At 52.8% G+C, this 16,445-nt stretch overlaps 1 protein-coding gene across 4 annotated transcripts in view; it reads left to right on the forward strand.

Moving 5' to 3' along the window:
• The window catches only part of LOC147095467 (active breakpoint cluster region-related protein-like), a 334,266-nt gene extending 318,197 nt beyond the window's left edge, over nucleotides 1-16,069 (forward strand). For 3 of the 4 annotated variants that reach the window (XM_085974613.1, XM_085974612.1, XM_085974615.1), the window contains 5 exons: nucleotides 378-517; nucleotides 4,970-5,104; nucleotides 7,224-7,329; nucleotides 10,127-10,253; nucleotides 15,920-16,069. In XM_085974613.1, coding sequence (XP_085830739.1) covers nucleotides 378-517; nucleotides 4,970-5,104; nucleotides 7,224-7,329; nucleotides 10,127-10,253; nucleotides 15,920-16,009 — 598 coding nt within the window. In that variant the 3' untranslated portion in view covers nucleotides 16,010-16,069. Of the gene's footprint in view, nucleotides 1-377; nucleotides 518-4,969; nucleotides 5,105-7,223; nucleotides 7,330-10,126; nucleotides 10,254-15,919 lie in introns of those variants that run through there. The other variant, XM_085974616.1, reaches the window with a different exon arrangement.
• Nucleotides 16,070-16,445: the final 376 nt, after the last annotated feature.

Raw genomic sequence — 16,445 nt, forward strand, 5'->3', positions numbered from 1 at the left:
ATCCCAATGGACCCAACCCCTTCCCATTCATTCCCATTGTACAGAATCCCAACGGATCATACCCCTTCCCATTCACTCCCATTGTACAGAATCCCAATGGACCCATCCCCTTCCCATTCACTCCCATTGTACAGAATCCCAATGGACCCAACCCCTTCCCATTCACTCCCATTGTACAGAATCCCAATGGACCTGTCCCCTTCCCATTCACTCCCATTGTACAGAATCCCAATAGAGCCAACTCCTTCCCATTCACTCCCAATGTACATAATCCCAATGGATCCAACCCCTTTCCATTCACTCCAATTGCACCGAATCTGATTAACTCTGTTTTGTTCTGTTTCCTTTCATCCCGTTCTGCCATCTCTCGTGGGCAGCCGGGACCGTAGCCGGATCCCTCTGATCGTGCGGCACTGCGCGGAGGATGTGGAGAGACGCGGTCTGGAGGAGCTCGGAATCTACCGCGTGTCTGGCATCGCTACCGATGTGCAGATGCTGAAGGCGGATTTTGACAGTGGTGAGTACGATGGGCCTCTTGCTCCGTCCTCATGTTTCAGTGCATCCTCTGCTGCCCTGCTCTCCGATGGTGCTGGCGCGCCCCCTGGGAACTCTGCCGGGCGCGTTGGCAATGCCTGGCATGGCTGAATAGGCCACGGGCATTCGCCGCCCCCGCGTAATGCAGCCAACTGGTCGAGCTGCGTGAAGCCTCCCTCGGCCGACTGACTACCCCGCCACCTGGCGAGTCGAGAAATAGAGACAAAAGGATTTTGCCAGGATGACAGGAGGAAATTGTCCTTTGGTGCAGTGAGCTGGTGACAGAGGGCAAGCGAGTTGTTAAAGAGGGAAGAGAGAAAGAAAGAAAGAAAGAAAGAAAGAAAGAAAGAAGAAAGGAGCCCCGTTTGGGGCGTTAGATCTGGCGAAGCGCTAACAGTACCGCCAGCTGCGACTTAGCGCCACCTGGCGCTATATTGGGTCGTTGCGCCCCCGATGGTGTTTGCGGCGGTAAATCAGGCGCTGCACGCGACTCTTAAGGCGCTAACGCGGCGGCGCTACCCAATTTCGCGGCGGCGGGGCGCAGCGAGGGTGCTGTCAATAATCACTTTCCCTGAGACACACTGGCACCGGCCAGCTCTTAAAGGGGCAGGTCAATTGGCATCACCAGACACACTCACTGCCTTGTAGGCCTTCAAAGCAGTGGGAGCTTACCTGTGGCGCACCAGCCTAGCAAGACATGGAAAGGGTGAGGCAGAGGGCGGAACGCCTCACTGATGGGGCATTGGATGCTTTGGTTGGCGCAGTGGAATCAAGGCCAAGGAAGATGGTCGGAATGTGATTTATGTTTTGGACAGTCTCCCGGGTGTGAGAGGCAGTTATGTGTCAGTGTATTAGTTTTGCTTTCTGTTGCCATAGCTTTCTCATGTTTGAAGGAACCACATTTTGTGTAATGAAACACTTTCTTCATTTACAATGGCCATGCCTGCTATTTACATGCATCTTGCCCGTCACAGGCTTGGGGGTATCAGACCAGCTGCAGATCTGGCTGAAGCAGCTGGCACAGCTCAGTCACCACCTCCTTTCTAAATCGCAGCCTTCTGACACACTGCTCCTCCGGCATGTTCATGTAGGAAAACTGCTGTCGGAAAACCCTGCCAGCGTAAGGTCTGCTGTGGCGACGTCTGTTGGCCCTCCTCCGTCTGGCCATGCCTGCCCCCCTCTCCCAGCGTCTCAGTGCCCTTTCCAGATGATTCAGCAGCAGGACGTTCCCCTCCAATGCAGGCCCCATAATAAGTGCCCACAGGAAGGTTCCCCGTTGTCAAGGCTCACCAACAGCAAGGCGATGGTCAGAAGGCTGCTGTTCCTCTGCCAGCGTGGGCCCAGTGGTCAAATGGCTCTCAGTGTGCAGGTCAGCAACTCTTTGTAGCTCTCGAGGAAGTTGTGCACCAGAAATGTATGCCGTTTTTAAACCACACCAGTCCCCTTTAAATTACGCTCCTCCAGCCCGAGAGCGACTTGGTAAGGTTCCAGGTAAGCTGTCACTATTAGCGCCAGGCGCTACGGAGGGGGGCGCCACTGAATTTCCGTCTGGGGCGCCGAAAAGGCGTTGCACACTCAGATGACATCATAATTAGCCTGCGCCCATGAGCGGGCGCTAAGCGTTGGCGCCGGCGCTAAATGCATACTCAATATGGGGCGAGGGGCTAAACGCCTTGCGCCCCACCGGAATTTGGCTATCGCCCCAGTTATTGCCCTCTTTAGGCGCTAATCCCTGGCGCAACCAACCGAATTTCTAAAGAGTCAAACAGAAAGAAAGGAGGAGGGAAGGAAACAGTGAGCAAGAAAGGGAGAGAGAGAAAGAAAAAATAAAGAGACAGACAGAAAGAAAGAAAGAAGGAAATAAAGAAAGTGAGACACTGGGGGAGAACACTCCTGCTCTTCTCCCAATAGTGTTGTGGGATTTTGCCTCCCACCTGAGGTAGCAGATGATGCCCTCGGGTTTCACGCCGCAACCTAAAAGATGGCTCCCTCAGTACTGACACTCCGACAGTGCAGCGCTCCCTCAGTACTGACCCTCCGACAGTGCAGCGCTCCCTCAGTACTGACCCTCCGACAGTGCAGCACTCCCTCAGTACTGACACTCCGACAGTGCAGCGCTCCCTCAGTACTGATCCTCCGACAGTGCAGCGCTCCCTCAGTACTGATCCTCTGACAGTGCAGCACTCCCTCAGTACTGCCCCTCCGACAGTGCAGTGCTCCCTCAGTACTGATCCTCTGACAGTGCAGCGCTCCCTCAGTACTGACCCTCTGACAGTGCGGCGCTCCCTCAGTACTGACCCTCCGACAGTGCGGCGCTGCCTCAGTACTGACCCTCCGACAGTGCGGCGCTCCCTCAGTACTGACCCTCCGACAGTGCGGCGCTCCCTCAGTACTGACCCTCCGACAGTGCGGCGCTCCCTCAGTACTGACCCTCCGACAGTTCGGCACTCCCTCAGTACTGACCCTCCGACAGTGCGGCACTCCCTCAGTACTGATCCTCCGACAGTGCAGCGCTCCCTCAGTACTGACCCTCCGACAGTGCGGCGCTCCCTCAGTACTGATCCTCCGACAGTGCGGCGCTCCCTCATTACTGACCCTCCGACAGTGCAGCGCTCCCTCAGTACTGACCCTCCGACAGTGCAGCGCTCCCTCAGTACTGACGCTCTGACAGTGCAGCGCTCCCTCAGTACTGACCCTCCCACAGTGCAGCGCTCCCTCAGTACTGACGCTCTGACAGTGCAGCGCTCCCTCAGTACTGGCCCTCTGACAGTGCGGCGCTCCCTCAGTACTGACCCTCCGACAGTGCGGCGCTCCCTCAGTACTGACCCTCCGACAGTGCGGCGCTCCCTCAGTACTGACCCTCCGACAGTTCGGCGCTCCCTCAGTACTGACCCTCCGACAGTGCGGCACTCCCTCAGTACTGATCCTCCGACAGTGCAGCACTCCCTCAGTACTGACCCTCCGACAGTGCGGCGCTCCCTCAGTACTGATCCTCCGACAGTGCGGCGCTCCCTCATTACTGACCCTCCGACAGTGCAGCGCTCCCTCAGTACTGACCCTCCCACAGTGCAGCGCTCCCTCAGTACTGACCCTCCGACAGTGCGGCGCTCCCTCAGTACTGACCCTTTGACAGTGCAGCACTCCCTCAGCACTGATCCTCCGACAATGCAGCGCTCCCTCAGTACTGACCCTCCCACAGTGCAGCGCTCCCTCAGTACTGACCCTCCGACAGTGCGGCGCTCCCTCAGTACTGCCCCACCAGCAGTGCAGCACTCCCACAGTACAGATCGTCCGACAGTGCAGCGCTCCCTCAGTACTGACACTCCGACAGTGCAGCGCTCCCTCAGTACTGATCCTCCGACAGTGCAGCGCTCCCTCAGTACTGATCCTCCGACAGTGCAGCACTCCCTCAGTACTGCCCCTCCGACAGTGCAGCACTCCGTCAGTACTGCCCCTCCGACAGTGCAGCGTTCCCTCAGTACTGATCCTAAGCCAGTGCAGCGCTTCCTCAGTACTGCACCTCCGAAAGTGCGACACTCCCTCAGTACTGCCCCTCCGACAGTGCAGCGCTCCTTCCAACTGTGCATCGCTCCCTCAGTACTGCCTCTCCGACAGTGCGGCGCTCCCTCAGTACTGCCCCTCCGACAGTGCGGCGCTCCCTCAGTACTGCCCCTCCGTCAGTGCAGCGCTCCCTCAGTACTGCCCCTCCGACAGTGCAGCGCTCCCTCAGTACTGCCCCTCTGTCAGTGCGGTGCTCCCTCAGTACTGCCCCTCCGACACTGTGGCGCTCCCTCAGTGCTGCCCCTCCGACAGTGCGGCGCTCCCTCAGTGCTGCCCCTCCGACAGTGCGGCGCTCCTTCAGTACTGCCCCTCCGACAGTGTGGTGCTCCCTCAGTGCTGCCCCTCCGACAGTGCAGTGCTCCCTCAGTACTGCCGCTCCAACAGTGTGGTGCTCCCTCAGTGCTGCCCCTCCGACAGTGCAGCGCTCCCTCAGTACTGCCCCTCCGACAGTGTGGTGCTCCCTCAGTGCTGCCCCTCCGACAGTGCGGCGCTCCCTCAGTACTGCCCCTCCGACAGTGTGGTGCTCCCTCAGTACTGCCCCTCCGACACTGTGGCGCTCCCTCAGTACTGCCCCTCCGACACTGTGGCGCTCCCTCAGTACTGCCCCTCCGACAGTGCGGCGCTCCCTCAGTACTGCCCCTCCGACACTGTGGCGCTCCCTCAGTACTGCCCCTCCGACAGTGCGGCGCTCCCTCAATACTGGTAACTGGGGAGTGTTGGGCCTAGATTATGCGGTTTAGGTCTCTGGAGTGAGATTCGTACCCACGACCTTCTGACTCAGAGACTGACCGAGTGATGGTGGGCAAGAGGATGGGCGGGGTGAGCTGCACGTTTCTCTATCTGTTGCGTTATTTTCTACCCGCTCTCCCTACAGATAGCAAAGAGGCCATTACGAGAGTGAAGGACAATGACATCCACGTGGTCGCCGGCACCCTGAAACTCTACCTGCGGGAGCTGCCAGAGCCTTTGCTCACAGATGAGCTCATCCCCTCCTTTGTCATTGCTGTCGGTAGGTGGAAGCAAGCTTGCCTGGGGCAGTGGACTCTTCGGGCCCTCGCATTCCTTCTTGACAGCTTTACTTTCACACATTCCTGGGGTGTGGGCAAGACCGGCATTTGTTGTCCATGTCTTGTGATGCCCCTTGTGTAGGTGGTGGTGGGGCCATAGATACATAGAAGATAGGAGCAGGAGAAGGCCATTCGGCCCCTCGAGCCTGCTCCGCCATTCAATGAGATCATGGCTGATCATCCAAATTCAGTACCCTGTCCCTGCCTTCTCTCCATATCCCTTGATCCCCTTTACCTCAAGAAATATATCCAACTTCTTCTTGAATATATTTAATGAATTGGCCTCAACTGCCTTCTGTGGTAGAGAATTCCACAGGTTCACCACCCTCTGGGTGAAGAAATTCCTCCTCATCTCTGTCCTAAATGGCTTACCCCTTATCCTTAGACTGTGACCCCTGGTTCTTTACTCCCCGACCATCGGGAACATCCTTCCTGCATCTAGTCTGTCTAGTCCTGTTAGAATTTTATAAGTTTCAATGAGATCCCCTCTCATTCTTCTAAACTCCAGTGAGTATAAGCCCAATCGACCCAATCTCTCCTCATACGTCATTCCTGCCATCCCAGGTATTAGCCTGGTGAATCTTCGCTGCACTCTCTCCATGGCAAGAACGTCCTTCCTCAGATAAGGCGACCAAAACTGCACACAATACTCAAGATGTGACTCACCAAGGCCCTGTACAACTACAGCAAGACATCCTTGCTCCTGTACTCGAATCCTCTCGCTATGAAGGCCAACATACCATTTGCCTTCTTAACCGCCTGCTGCACCTGCATGCTTACCTTCAGTGCCCTCTTCTTGGTTTAGATACAACTGAGTGGCTAGGCCACTTGAGAGACCAGCAAAGAGTCAACCACGTGGTGTGGGACTGGAGTCACGTGTAGGCCCAGACTGGGTACGGATGGCAGGCTTCGTAAGAACATAAGAAATAGGTGCAGGAGTCGGCCATTTGGCCCCTCGAGCCTGCTCCGCCATTCAATAAGATCATGGCTGATCTTCTACCTCATCTCCACATACCCACCTAATCCCCGCCTCCCTCGATTCCCCGATTTTCCAAGAAAGTTTCCTTCAATAAAGGAACATTAATGAGCCCGTTCGTTTTTTTTTTCATGAAGTTTCAGGATGTGGGCATCGCTGCCAAGCCAGCATTTATTGCCCATCCCTAGTTGCCCTGGGGAAGGTGGTGGTGAGCCGCCTTCTTGAACCGCTGCAGTCCGTGTGGTGAAGGTGCTCCCACAGTGCTGTTAGGGAGGGAGTTCCAGGATTTTGACCCAGCGACGATGAAGGAATGGCCGATATACTTCCAAGTCAGGATGGTGTGTGACTTGGAGGGGAACTTGGAGGTGGTGGTGTTCCCATGCACCTGCTGCCCTTGTCCTTCCAGGTGGAAGAGGTCGCGGGTTTGGGAGGTGCTGCCGAAGAAGCCTTGGCAAGTTGCTGTAGTGCATCTTGTAGAGGGTACACACTGCAGCCACAGTGCGCCGGTGGTGGAGGGAGTGATTGTTTAAAGTGGTGGACGGGGTGCCGATCAAGCGGGCTGCTTTTTCCTGGGTGATGTGTGTGGGACTGCAGTTACCTATAGCCCAAGACCGCGAAAGGGCGGCAGGTTCCCTTCCCTAAAGGGACATTAATGAACCCGGTTGGGTTTCAAAACCACAATCCAACACCTTCATGTTCATTTTTTACCGGTAACGGATTTCTTATTAAAAATTAATTTCAATTCCGATCCCGCCGCGGTGGGTTTTTGAACTCATCAGCCTCTGGATCATTAGTCCAGACCTCTGGGATGACTCGCCCCGGTAGCATAGCCGCTTATGGCCAACGTAGCTCGCAGCCTGCGGCTCAGAAGTGAGCTGGGCCGCGCTGCCCCCTGCAGTAGGATAGCCACCCACGCACAGGCCGAAAAAGGATGCCCGCCCGCAAGAACAAATTGGACTGTAGCCAATGCGTAGTGTGGAACCTGGTAGCCAAGTGGTAGTCATCAACATCAGAGGGGGAAGAAGGGAGCGGGGAATCTATTACTGTTCCTGCCTGTGTAACCAGGAACTCCGCCCCATTCACAGCTCTGGATGATGCGGTTGCCAAGGCGAAGCAGATGACATCACTACTGAACCAACTTCCCCAACCGAACCTCAACACTTTCCTTTACTTGATACAGCACTTAAAAAGGTAAATTTAAATATTCAGATCAGACTCTCTCAGGGAAATATCTGCACACTGACTGGTGTCTCAGTCCCTCTCTCTCAGGGAGACATCTGTACACTGACTGGTGTCTCAGTCCCCTCTCTCAGGGAGATATTTGTACACTGACTGGTGTCTCAGTCCCCTCTCTCTCAGGGAGATATCTCTACACTGACTGGTGTCTCAGTCCCCTCTCTCAGGGAGATATCTCTACACTGACTGGTGTCTCAGTCCCCTCTCTCAGGGAGATATCTGTACACTGACTGGTGTCTCTCAGTCCCCTCTCTCTCAGGGAGATATCTGTACACTGACTGGTGTCTCAGTCCCCTCTCTCTCAGGGAGATATCTGTACACTGACTGGTGTCTCAGTCCCCTCTCTCTCAGGGAGATAACTGTACACTGACTGGTGTCTCAGTCCCCTCTCTCAGGGAGATATCTGTACACTGACTGGTGTCTCTCAGTCCCTCTCTCTCAGGGAGATATCTGTACACTGACTGGTGTCTCTCAGTCCCTCTCCCTCAGGGAGATGTCTGCACACTGACTGGTGTCTCAGTCCCCTCTCTCAGGGAGATATCTGTACACTGACTGGTGTCTCAGTCCCCTCTCTCTCAGGGAGATAACTGTACACTGACTGGTGTCTCAGTCCCCTCTCTCAGGGAGATATCTGTACACTGACTGGTGTCTCTCAGTCCCTCTCTCTCAGGGAGATATCTGTACACTGACTGGTGTCTCAGTCCCCTCTCTCAGGGAGATATCTGTACACTGACTGGTGTCTCTCAGTCCCCTCTCTCTCAGGGAGATAACTGTACACTGACTGGTGTCTCTCAGTCCCTCTCTCTCAGGGAGATATCTGTACACTGACTGGTGTCTTAGTCCCCTCTCTCTCAGGGAGATATCTGTACACTGACTGGTGTCTCAGTCCCCTCTCTCTCAGGGAGATAACTGTACACTGACTGGTGTCTCTCAGTCCCTCTCTCTCAGGGAGATATCTGTACACTGACTGGTGTCTCTCAGTCCCTTCTCTCTCAGGGAGATATCTGTACACTGACTGGTGTCTCTCAGTCCCTCTCTCTCAAGGAGATATCTGTACACTGACTGGTGTCTCTCAATCCCTCTCCCTCAGGGAGATATCTGTACACTGACTGGTGTCTCTCAGTCCCCTCTCTCCTTCAGGGAGATATCTGTACACTGACTGGTGGCTCTCAGTCCCTCTCCCTCAGGGAGATATCTGGACACTGACGGGTGTCCCTCAGTCCTCTCTCTCTCAGGGAGATATCTGTACACTGATTTGTGTCTCTCTGTCCCCTCTCCCTCAGGGAGATATCTGTACACTGACTGGTGTCTCTCAGTCCATCTCCGCCAGGGAGATATCTGTACACTGACTGGTGTCTCTCAGTCCCCTCTCTCTCAGGGAGATATCTGTACACTGACTGGTGTCTCAGTCCCTCTCTCTCAGGGAGATATCTGTACACTGACTGGTGTCTCTCAGTCTCCTCTTCCTCAATGAGATATCTGTACACTGACTGGTGTCTCTCAGTCCCCTCTCTCAGGGAGATATCTGTACACTGACTGGTGTCTCTCAGTCTCCTCTCCCTCAGCGAGATATCTGTACACTGACTGGTGTCTCTCAGTCCATCTCCACCAGGGAGATATCTGTTCACTGACTGGTGTCTCTCAGTCCATCTCCGCCAGGGAGATATCTGTACAGTGAACTTTCTCCCTCTGGGAGGAATCGGTGAAGTGATACCAGGCTATGGGTAGAGAACGGCGCAGTGAGATTAGCTTGGGGTTAATATATGGCTATAGGGAGAAAGGGGGGCAGTGGGAGAAGTTTGGGATTTGTACTGAGCTTTCGAGAGAGAGTGGGGCAATGGGTTTAGTTTGGGGATTGATACAGGGCTATGGGGAGAGAGAGGGCAGTGGGATTAGTTTGGGGATTGATACAGGGCTATGGGGAGAGAGCGGGGCAGTGGGATTAGTTTGGGGATTGATACAGGGCTATGGGGAGAGAACGGGGCAGTGGGATTAGTTTGAAGATTGATGCAGGGCTATGGGGAGAGAGCGGGGCAGTGGGATTAGTTTGGGGATTGATACAGGGCTATGGGGAGAGAGTGAGGCAGTGGGATTAGTTTGGGGATTGATACAGGGCTATGTGGAGAGAGCGGGGCATTGGGATTAGTTTGGGGATTGATACAGGGCTAAGGGGAGAGAGCGGGGCAGTGGGATTAGTTTGGGGATTGATACAGGGCTATGGGGAGAGAGCGAGGCAGTGGGATTAGTTTGGGGACTGATACAGGGCTATGGGGAGAGAGCGGGGCAGTGGGATTAGTTTGGGATTGATACAGGGCTATGGGGAGAGAACGGGGCAGTGGGATTAGTTTGGGGATTGATACAGGGCTATGGGGAGAGAGCGGGGCAGTGGGATTAGTTTGGGGATTGATACAGGGCTATGGGGAGAGAGCGGGGCAGTGGGATTAGTTTGGGGATTGATACAGGGCTATGGGGAGAGAACGGAGCAGTGGGATTAGTTTGGGGACTGATGCAGGGCTATGGGGAGAGAACGGAGCAGTGGGATTAGTTTGGGGACTGATGCAGGGCTATGGGGAGAGAGCGGGGCAGTGGGATTAGTTTGGGGCGAGAGTTGAATATCAGGCCTGGAGATGGTCCGCGTGTGCGGGGTGGGATGGTGGAACAGTCGCCAGGAGGAAGGTGACGGCGTCTGGGTTGTGTGGGGGGGTGGTGTGCCTGCTAAAGGTTGCTAATCAAACCTGCAACACCTTCCAAGGGTTTCAGACCACGATAAGGTGAACAAAATGACGCCCCACAACCTGGCCACCGTCTTCGGACCCTCACTGCTCCGCACCAAGAACGAGGGGTTCTCCATGGACATTTCACAAGAGGTCGTTGTTCAGGTAAGTCCTGGGTCGTAGTTCAAACCACAAAACATTACTTCTTATCTAACCTGTGCTGCACCTGCCCTGGGAAGGTTTGATGGGACAGTGTAGAGGGAGCTTTACTCTGTATCTAACCCGTACTGTACGTGCCCTGGGAATGTTTGATGGGCAGTGTCGAGGGAGCTTTACTCTGTTTCTAACCCATGCTGTACCTGCCCTGGGCGTCTTTCATGGGACAGTGTAGAGGGAGCTTTACTCTGTATTTAACCCGTGCTGTACCTGCCCTGGGAGTGTTGATGGGACAGTGTAGAGGGAGCTTTACTCTGTATTTAACTCGTGCTGTACCTGCCCTGGGAGTGTTGATGGGACAGTGTAGAGGGAGCTTTACTCTGTATTTAACCCGTGCTGTACCTGCCCTGGGAGTGTTTGATGGGGACAGTGTAGGGGAATCTTTACTCTGTATCTAACCCATGCTGTACCTGCCCTGGGAGTGTTTGATGGGACAGTGTAGAGGGAGCTTTACTCTGTGTCTCATCCGTGCTGTACCTACCCTGGGAGTCTTTGATGGGACAGTGTAGAGGGAGCTTTACTCTGTACCTAACCCGTGCTGTACCTGCCCTGGGAGTGTTTGATTGGACAGTGCAGAGGGAGCTTTACTCTGTATCTAACCCGTGCTGTACCTGCCCTGGGATTGTTTGATGGGACACTGTAGAGGGAGCTTTACTCTGTATCTAACCCGTGCTGTACCTGCCCTGGGAGTGTTTGATGGGACACTGTAGAGGGAGCTTTACTCTGTATCTAACCTATGCTGTATCTGCCATGGGAGTGTTTGAGGGGACAGTGTAGAGGGAGATTTACTCTTAATATAACCCATGATGTACCTGCCCTGGGAGTGTTTGATGGGACAGTGTAGAGGGAGCTTTGCTCTGTATCTAACCCGTGCTGTACCTGCCCTGGGAGTGTTTGATGGGCAGTGTAGAGGGAGCTTTACTCTGTATCTAACCCGTGCTGTACCTGCCCTGGGAGTGTTTGATGGGACAGTGTAGAGGGAGCTTTACTCTGTATCTAACCCGTGCTGTACCTGTACTGGGAGTGTTGATGGGGCTGTGTAGAGGGGGCTTTACTCTGTAACTAACCCGTGCTGTACCTGCCCTGGGAGTGTTTGATGGGACAGTGTAGAAACATAGAAACATAGAAGATAGGAGCAGGGGTAGGCCATTCGGCCCCTCGAGCCTGCTCTGCCATTCAATGAGATCATGGCTGATCATCCAAATTCAGTACCCTGTCTCCGCCTTCTACCCATATCCCTTGATCCCTTTAGCCTTAAGAAATATATCCAACTCCTTCTTGAATATATTTAATGAATTGGCCTCCACTGCCTTCTGTGGTAGAGAATTCCACAGGTTCACCACTCTCTGGGTGAAGAAATTCCTCCTCATCTCAGTCCTAAATGGCTTACCCCTTATCCTTAGACTATGACCCCCGGTTCTAGACTCCCCGGCCATGGGGAATATCCTTCCTGCATCTAGTCTGTCCAGACCTGCCAGAATTTTATAGGTTTCGATGAGATCCCCTCTCAATCTTCCAAACTCCAGTGAGTACAAGCCCAATCGACCCAATCTCTCCTCATACGTCATTCCTGCCATCCCAGGTATCAGCCTGGTGAATCTTCGCTGAACTCCTTCCATGGCAAGAACATCCTTCCTCAGATAAGGCGACCAAAACTGCACACAATACTCAAGGTGCGGTCTCACCAAGGCCCTGTACAACTGCAACAAGACATCCTTGTTCCTGTACTCGAACCCTCTTGTTACGAAGGCCAACATGCCATTTGCCTTCTTAACCGCCTGCTGCACCTGCATGCTTACCTTCAGCGACTGGTGCACAAGAACACCCAGATCTCTTTGCACTTCCCCTTCTCCCAATCTATTGCCATTCAAATAATAATCTCCGTTCCTGTTTTTGCCACCAAAGTGGATAACCTCACATTTATCCACATTATAGTGCATCTGCCATGCTTCTGCCCAATCACCCAACCTGTCCAAATCATCCTGTAGTTTCTCAGCATCCTCCTCACAGCATACCCTCCCACCCAGCTTTGTGTCGTCTGCAAATTTGGAGATATTACATCCAATTCCCTCGTCCAGATCATTAATATATATTGTGAACAGCTGGGGTCCTCGGACCGATCCTTGCGGTACCCCACTAGTCACTGCCTGCCACTCGGAAAATGACCCGTTTATTCCAACTCTTTGCTTTCTATCTGTCAACCAGTTCTCTATCCAAGTCAATACCTTGCCCCCAATCCCATGTGCCTTAATTTTGCACGCTAATCTCTTATGCGGGACCTTATCGAAAGCCTTCTGAAAGTCCAAATACACCAAATCCACTGGTTCTCCCTTATCGATTTTACCAGTTACATCCTCAAAAAATTCCAATAGATTAGTCAAGCACGATTTACCTTTTGTAAATCCATGTTGACTTTGTCCGATCTTGTCACTGCTTACCAAGTGCTCTGCTATTACATCTTTTATAATAGACTCTAGCATTTTCCCCACTACCGATGTCAGGCTTACTGGTCTATAATTCCCCGCTTTTTCTCTACCACCTTTTTTGAATAGTTGGGTAACATTAGCTACCCTCCAATCCATGGGTACTGTTCCAGAGTCTATCGAGTTCTGGATGATGACCAGCAGTGCATCTACTATTTCTAGGGCCACTTCCTTAAGTACCCTAGGATGTAGATTATCAGGCCCTGGGGATTTATCGGCCTTCAATCCCATCAATTTCCCTATCACCATTTCCCTACAAATACTGATTTCTTTCAGTTCCTCCCTCTCATTAGTCCCTATGTTCCCCGACATCTCTGGGAGGTTATTTGTCTCCTCCTTTGTGAAGACAGAACCAAAATATGTATTTAATTGGTCAGCCATTTCTTTGTTCCCCATTATAAATTCCCCTGATTCTGACTGCAAGGGACCTACGCTTGACTTCACCAATCTTTTTCTCTTCACATATCTATTAAAGCTTTTACAGTCAGTTTTTATGTTCCCTGCCAGCTTACTTTCATATTCTATTTTCCCCCTCTTAATTAATCCCTTTGTCCTCCTTTGCTGAATCCTAAACTGCTCCCAATCCTCAGGTTTGTTGCTTTTTTTGGCCAATTTATATGTCCTCTCTTTGGATCTTATGTTATCCCTAATTTCCCTTGTTAGCCATGGTTGAGTCACCTTTTTTGATTTATTTTTATGCCAAACTGGGATAAACAAATTCTGTAGTTCATCCATGCGTAGAGGGAGCTTTACTCTGTATCTAACCCTGTGCTGTACCTGTCCTGGGAGTGTTTGATGGGACAGTTTAGAGGGAGCTATACTCTGTATCTAACCCGTGCTGTACCTGCCCTGGGAGTGTTTGATGGGACAGTGTAGAGGGAGCTTTATTCTTTATCTACCCCGTGCTGTACCTGCCCTGGGAGTGTTTGATGGGACAGTGTAGAGGGAGCTTTACTCTGTATCTAACCCATGCTGTACCTGCCCTGGGAGTGTTTGATGGGACAGTGTAGAGGGAGCTTTACTCTGTTACTAACCCGTGCTGCACCTGCCCTGGGAGTGTTTGATGGGACAGTGTAGAGGGAGCTTTACTCTGTTACTAACCCGTGCTGTACCTGCCCTGTGAGTTTTTGATGGAATAGTTTAAAGGGAGCTTTACTCTGTATCTATCCGAGGCTGTACCTGCCCCTGGGAGTGTTTGATGGGACAGTGTAGAGGGAGCTTTACTCTGTATCTAACACGTGCTGTACCTGCCCTGGGAGTGGTTGATGGGACAGTGTAGGGGAATCTTTACTCTGTATCTAACCCGTGCTGTACCTGCCCTGGGAGTGTTTGTTGGGACAGTATAGAGGGAGATTTACTCTGTGTCTAACCCGTGCTGTACCTGCCCTGGGAGTGTTTGATGGGACAGTGTAGAGGGAGCTTTACTCTGTTACTAACCCGTGCTGTACCTGCCCTGGGAGTGTTTGATGGGGCAGTGTAGAGGGAGCTTTACTCTGTATCTAACCCGTGCTGTACCTGCCCTGGGAGTGTTTGATGGGACAGTGTAGAGGGTGCTTTACTCATTATCTAACCCGTGCTGTACCTGTCCTGGGAGTGTTTGATGGGACAGTGTAGAGGGAGCTTTACTCATTATCTAACCCGTGCTGTACCTGTCCTGGGAGTGTTTGATGGGGCAGTGTAGAGGGAGCTTTACTCTGTATCTAACCCGTGCTGTACCTGCCCTGGGAGTGTTTGATGGGACAGTGTAGAGGATGCTTTACTCATTATCTAACCCGTGCTGTACCTGTCCTGGGAGTGTTTGATGGGCAGTGTAGAGGGAGATTTACTCTGTATCTAACCCTTGCTGTACCTGCCCTGGGAGTGTTTGATGGGACAGTGTAGAGGATGCTTTACTCATTATCTAACCCGTGCTGTACCTGTCCTGGGAGTGTTTGATGGGCAGTGTAGAGGGAGATTTACTCTGTATCTAACCCGTGCTGTACCTGCCCTGGGAGTGTTTGATGGGACAGTGTAGAGGGTGCTTTACTCATTATCTAACCCGTGCTGTACCTGTCCTGGGAGTGTTTGATGGGACAGTGTAGAGGGAGCTTTACTCATTATCTAACCCGTGCTGTACCTGTCCTGGGAGTGTTTGATGGGGCAGTGTAGAGGGAGCTTTACTCTGTATCTAACCCGTGCTGTACCTGCCCTGGGAGTGTTTGATGGGACAGTGTAGAGGATGCTTTACTCATTATCTAACCCGTGCTGTACCTGTCCTGGGAGTGTTTGATGGGACAGTGTAGAGGGTGCTTTACTCATTATCTAACCCGTGCTGTACCTGTCCTGGGAGTGTTTGATGGGGCAGTGTAGAGGGAGCTTTACTCTGTATCTAACCCGTGCTGTACCTGTCCTGGGAGTGTTTGATGGGGCAGTGTAGAGGGAGCTTTACTCTGTATCGAACCCGTGCTGTACCTGCCCTGGGAGTGTTTGATGGGACAGTGTAGAGGGAGATTTACTCTGTATCTAACCCGTGCTGTACCTGCCCTGGGGGTGTTTGATGTGACAGTGTAGAGGGAGCTTTACTCTGTATCTAACCCGTGCTGTACCTGCCCTGGGAGTGTTTGATGGGACAGTGTAGAGGGTGCTTTACTCATTATCTAACCCGTGCTGTACCTGTCCTGGGAGTGTTTGATGGGACAGTGTAGAGGGTGCTTTACTCATTATCTAACCCGTGCTGTACCTGTCCTGGGAGTGTTTGATGGGACAGTGTAGAGGGAGCTTTACTCTGTATCTAACCCGTGCTGTACCTGCCCTGGGAGTGTTTGATGGGACAGTGTAGAGGGAGATTTACTCTGTATCTAACCCGTGCTGTACCTGCCCTGGGGGTGTTTGATGTGACAGTGTAGAGGGAGCTTTACTCTGTATCTAACCCGTGCTGTACCTGCCCTGGGAGTGTTTGATGGGACAGTGTAGAGGGAGATTTACTCTGTATCTAACCCGTGCTGTACCTGCCCTGGGGGTGTTTGATGGGGCAGTGTAGAGGGAGATTTACTCTGTATCTAACCCGTGCTGTACCTGCCCTGGGGGTGTTTGATGGGACAGTGTAGAGGGAGATTTACTCTGTATCTAACCTGACCCTCTTCTTTTCTCCAGGTACAAGTGGTCTTACATTTCCTGTCCGATGATAAACTTCCTCAGCCGGAGCAGCGAGCTGGGCTGGAGTCAGTTTCCACGGAGACGTGAGGTGGGAGAATATTGAATCGAGAAACTGGCATTGGGCAGGTTGTAAATAAAACAGTTTGACTTAAAGACTCTCTGACTCTTTTTTGAACTCTGATCTTTAACCTTCGGCCTGTTCGGCCCTCTTTGCCCTCGCTGGGTATGCTGGTGGGGTTCCCTCGTGCGGGGTCGAAGGGTGGGCCTTTGGCGTGATGGTCTTCCTTCCCCCTCCCCCGCCTCCCTAATCTCTCGCTTGACAACTCAAACGCAACTCGAATTTGTCGGAGATCATGGAACAGCAGGAGGGCGCCGGAGGCACAGGATATGTTAGTCGGCCCCCATGGGGAGCATTTCTGGGGCAATGAGGCCCTTCGGCCGGACTGTCAGCGCGAGATCAGCTTTGACAGGAGTCAGTGAATGAGTAAATCCCAAGAGAGAGCGAGGTAGTGTCGGTGGAAGG

The sequence above is a fragment of the Somniosus microcephalus genome, unplaced genomic scaffold (assembly GCF_052327205.1).
Source record: "Somniosus microcephalus isolate GS21.2 unplaced genomic scaffold, FLI_Smic_1.0 unresolved_chr1, whole genome shotgun sequence".
NCBI classification, from domain to species: Eukaryota; Metazoa; Chordata; class Chondrichthyes; order Squaliformes; family Somniosidae; genus Somniosus; species Somniosus microcephalus.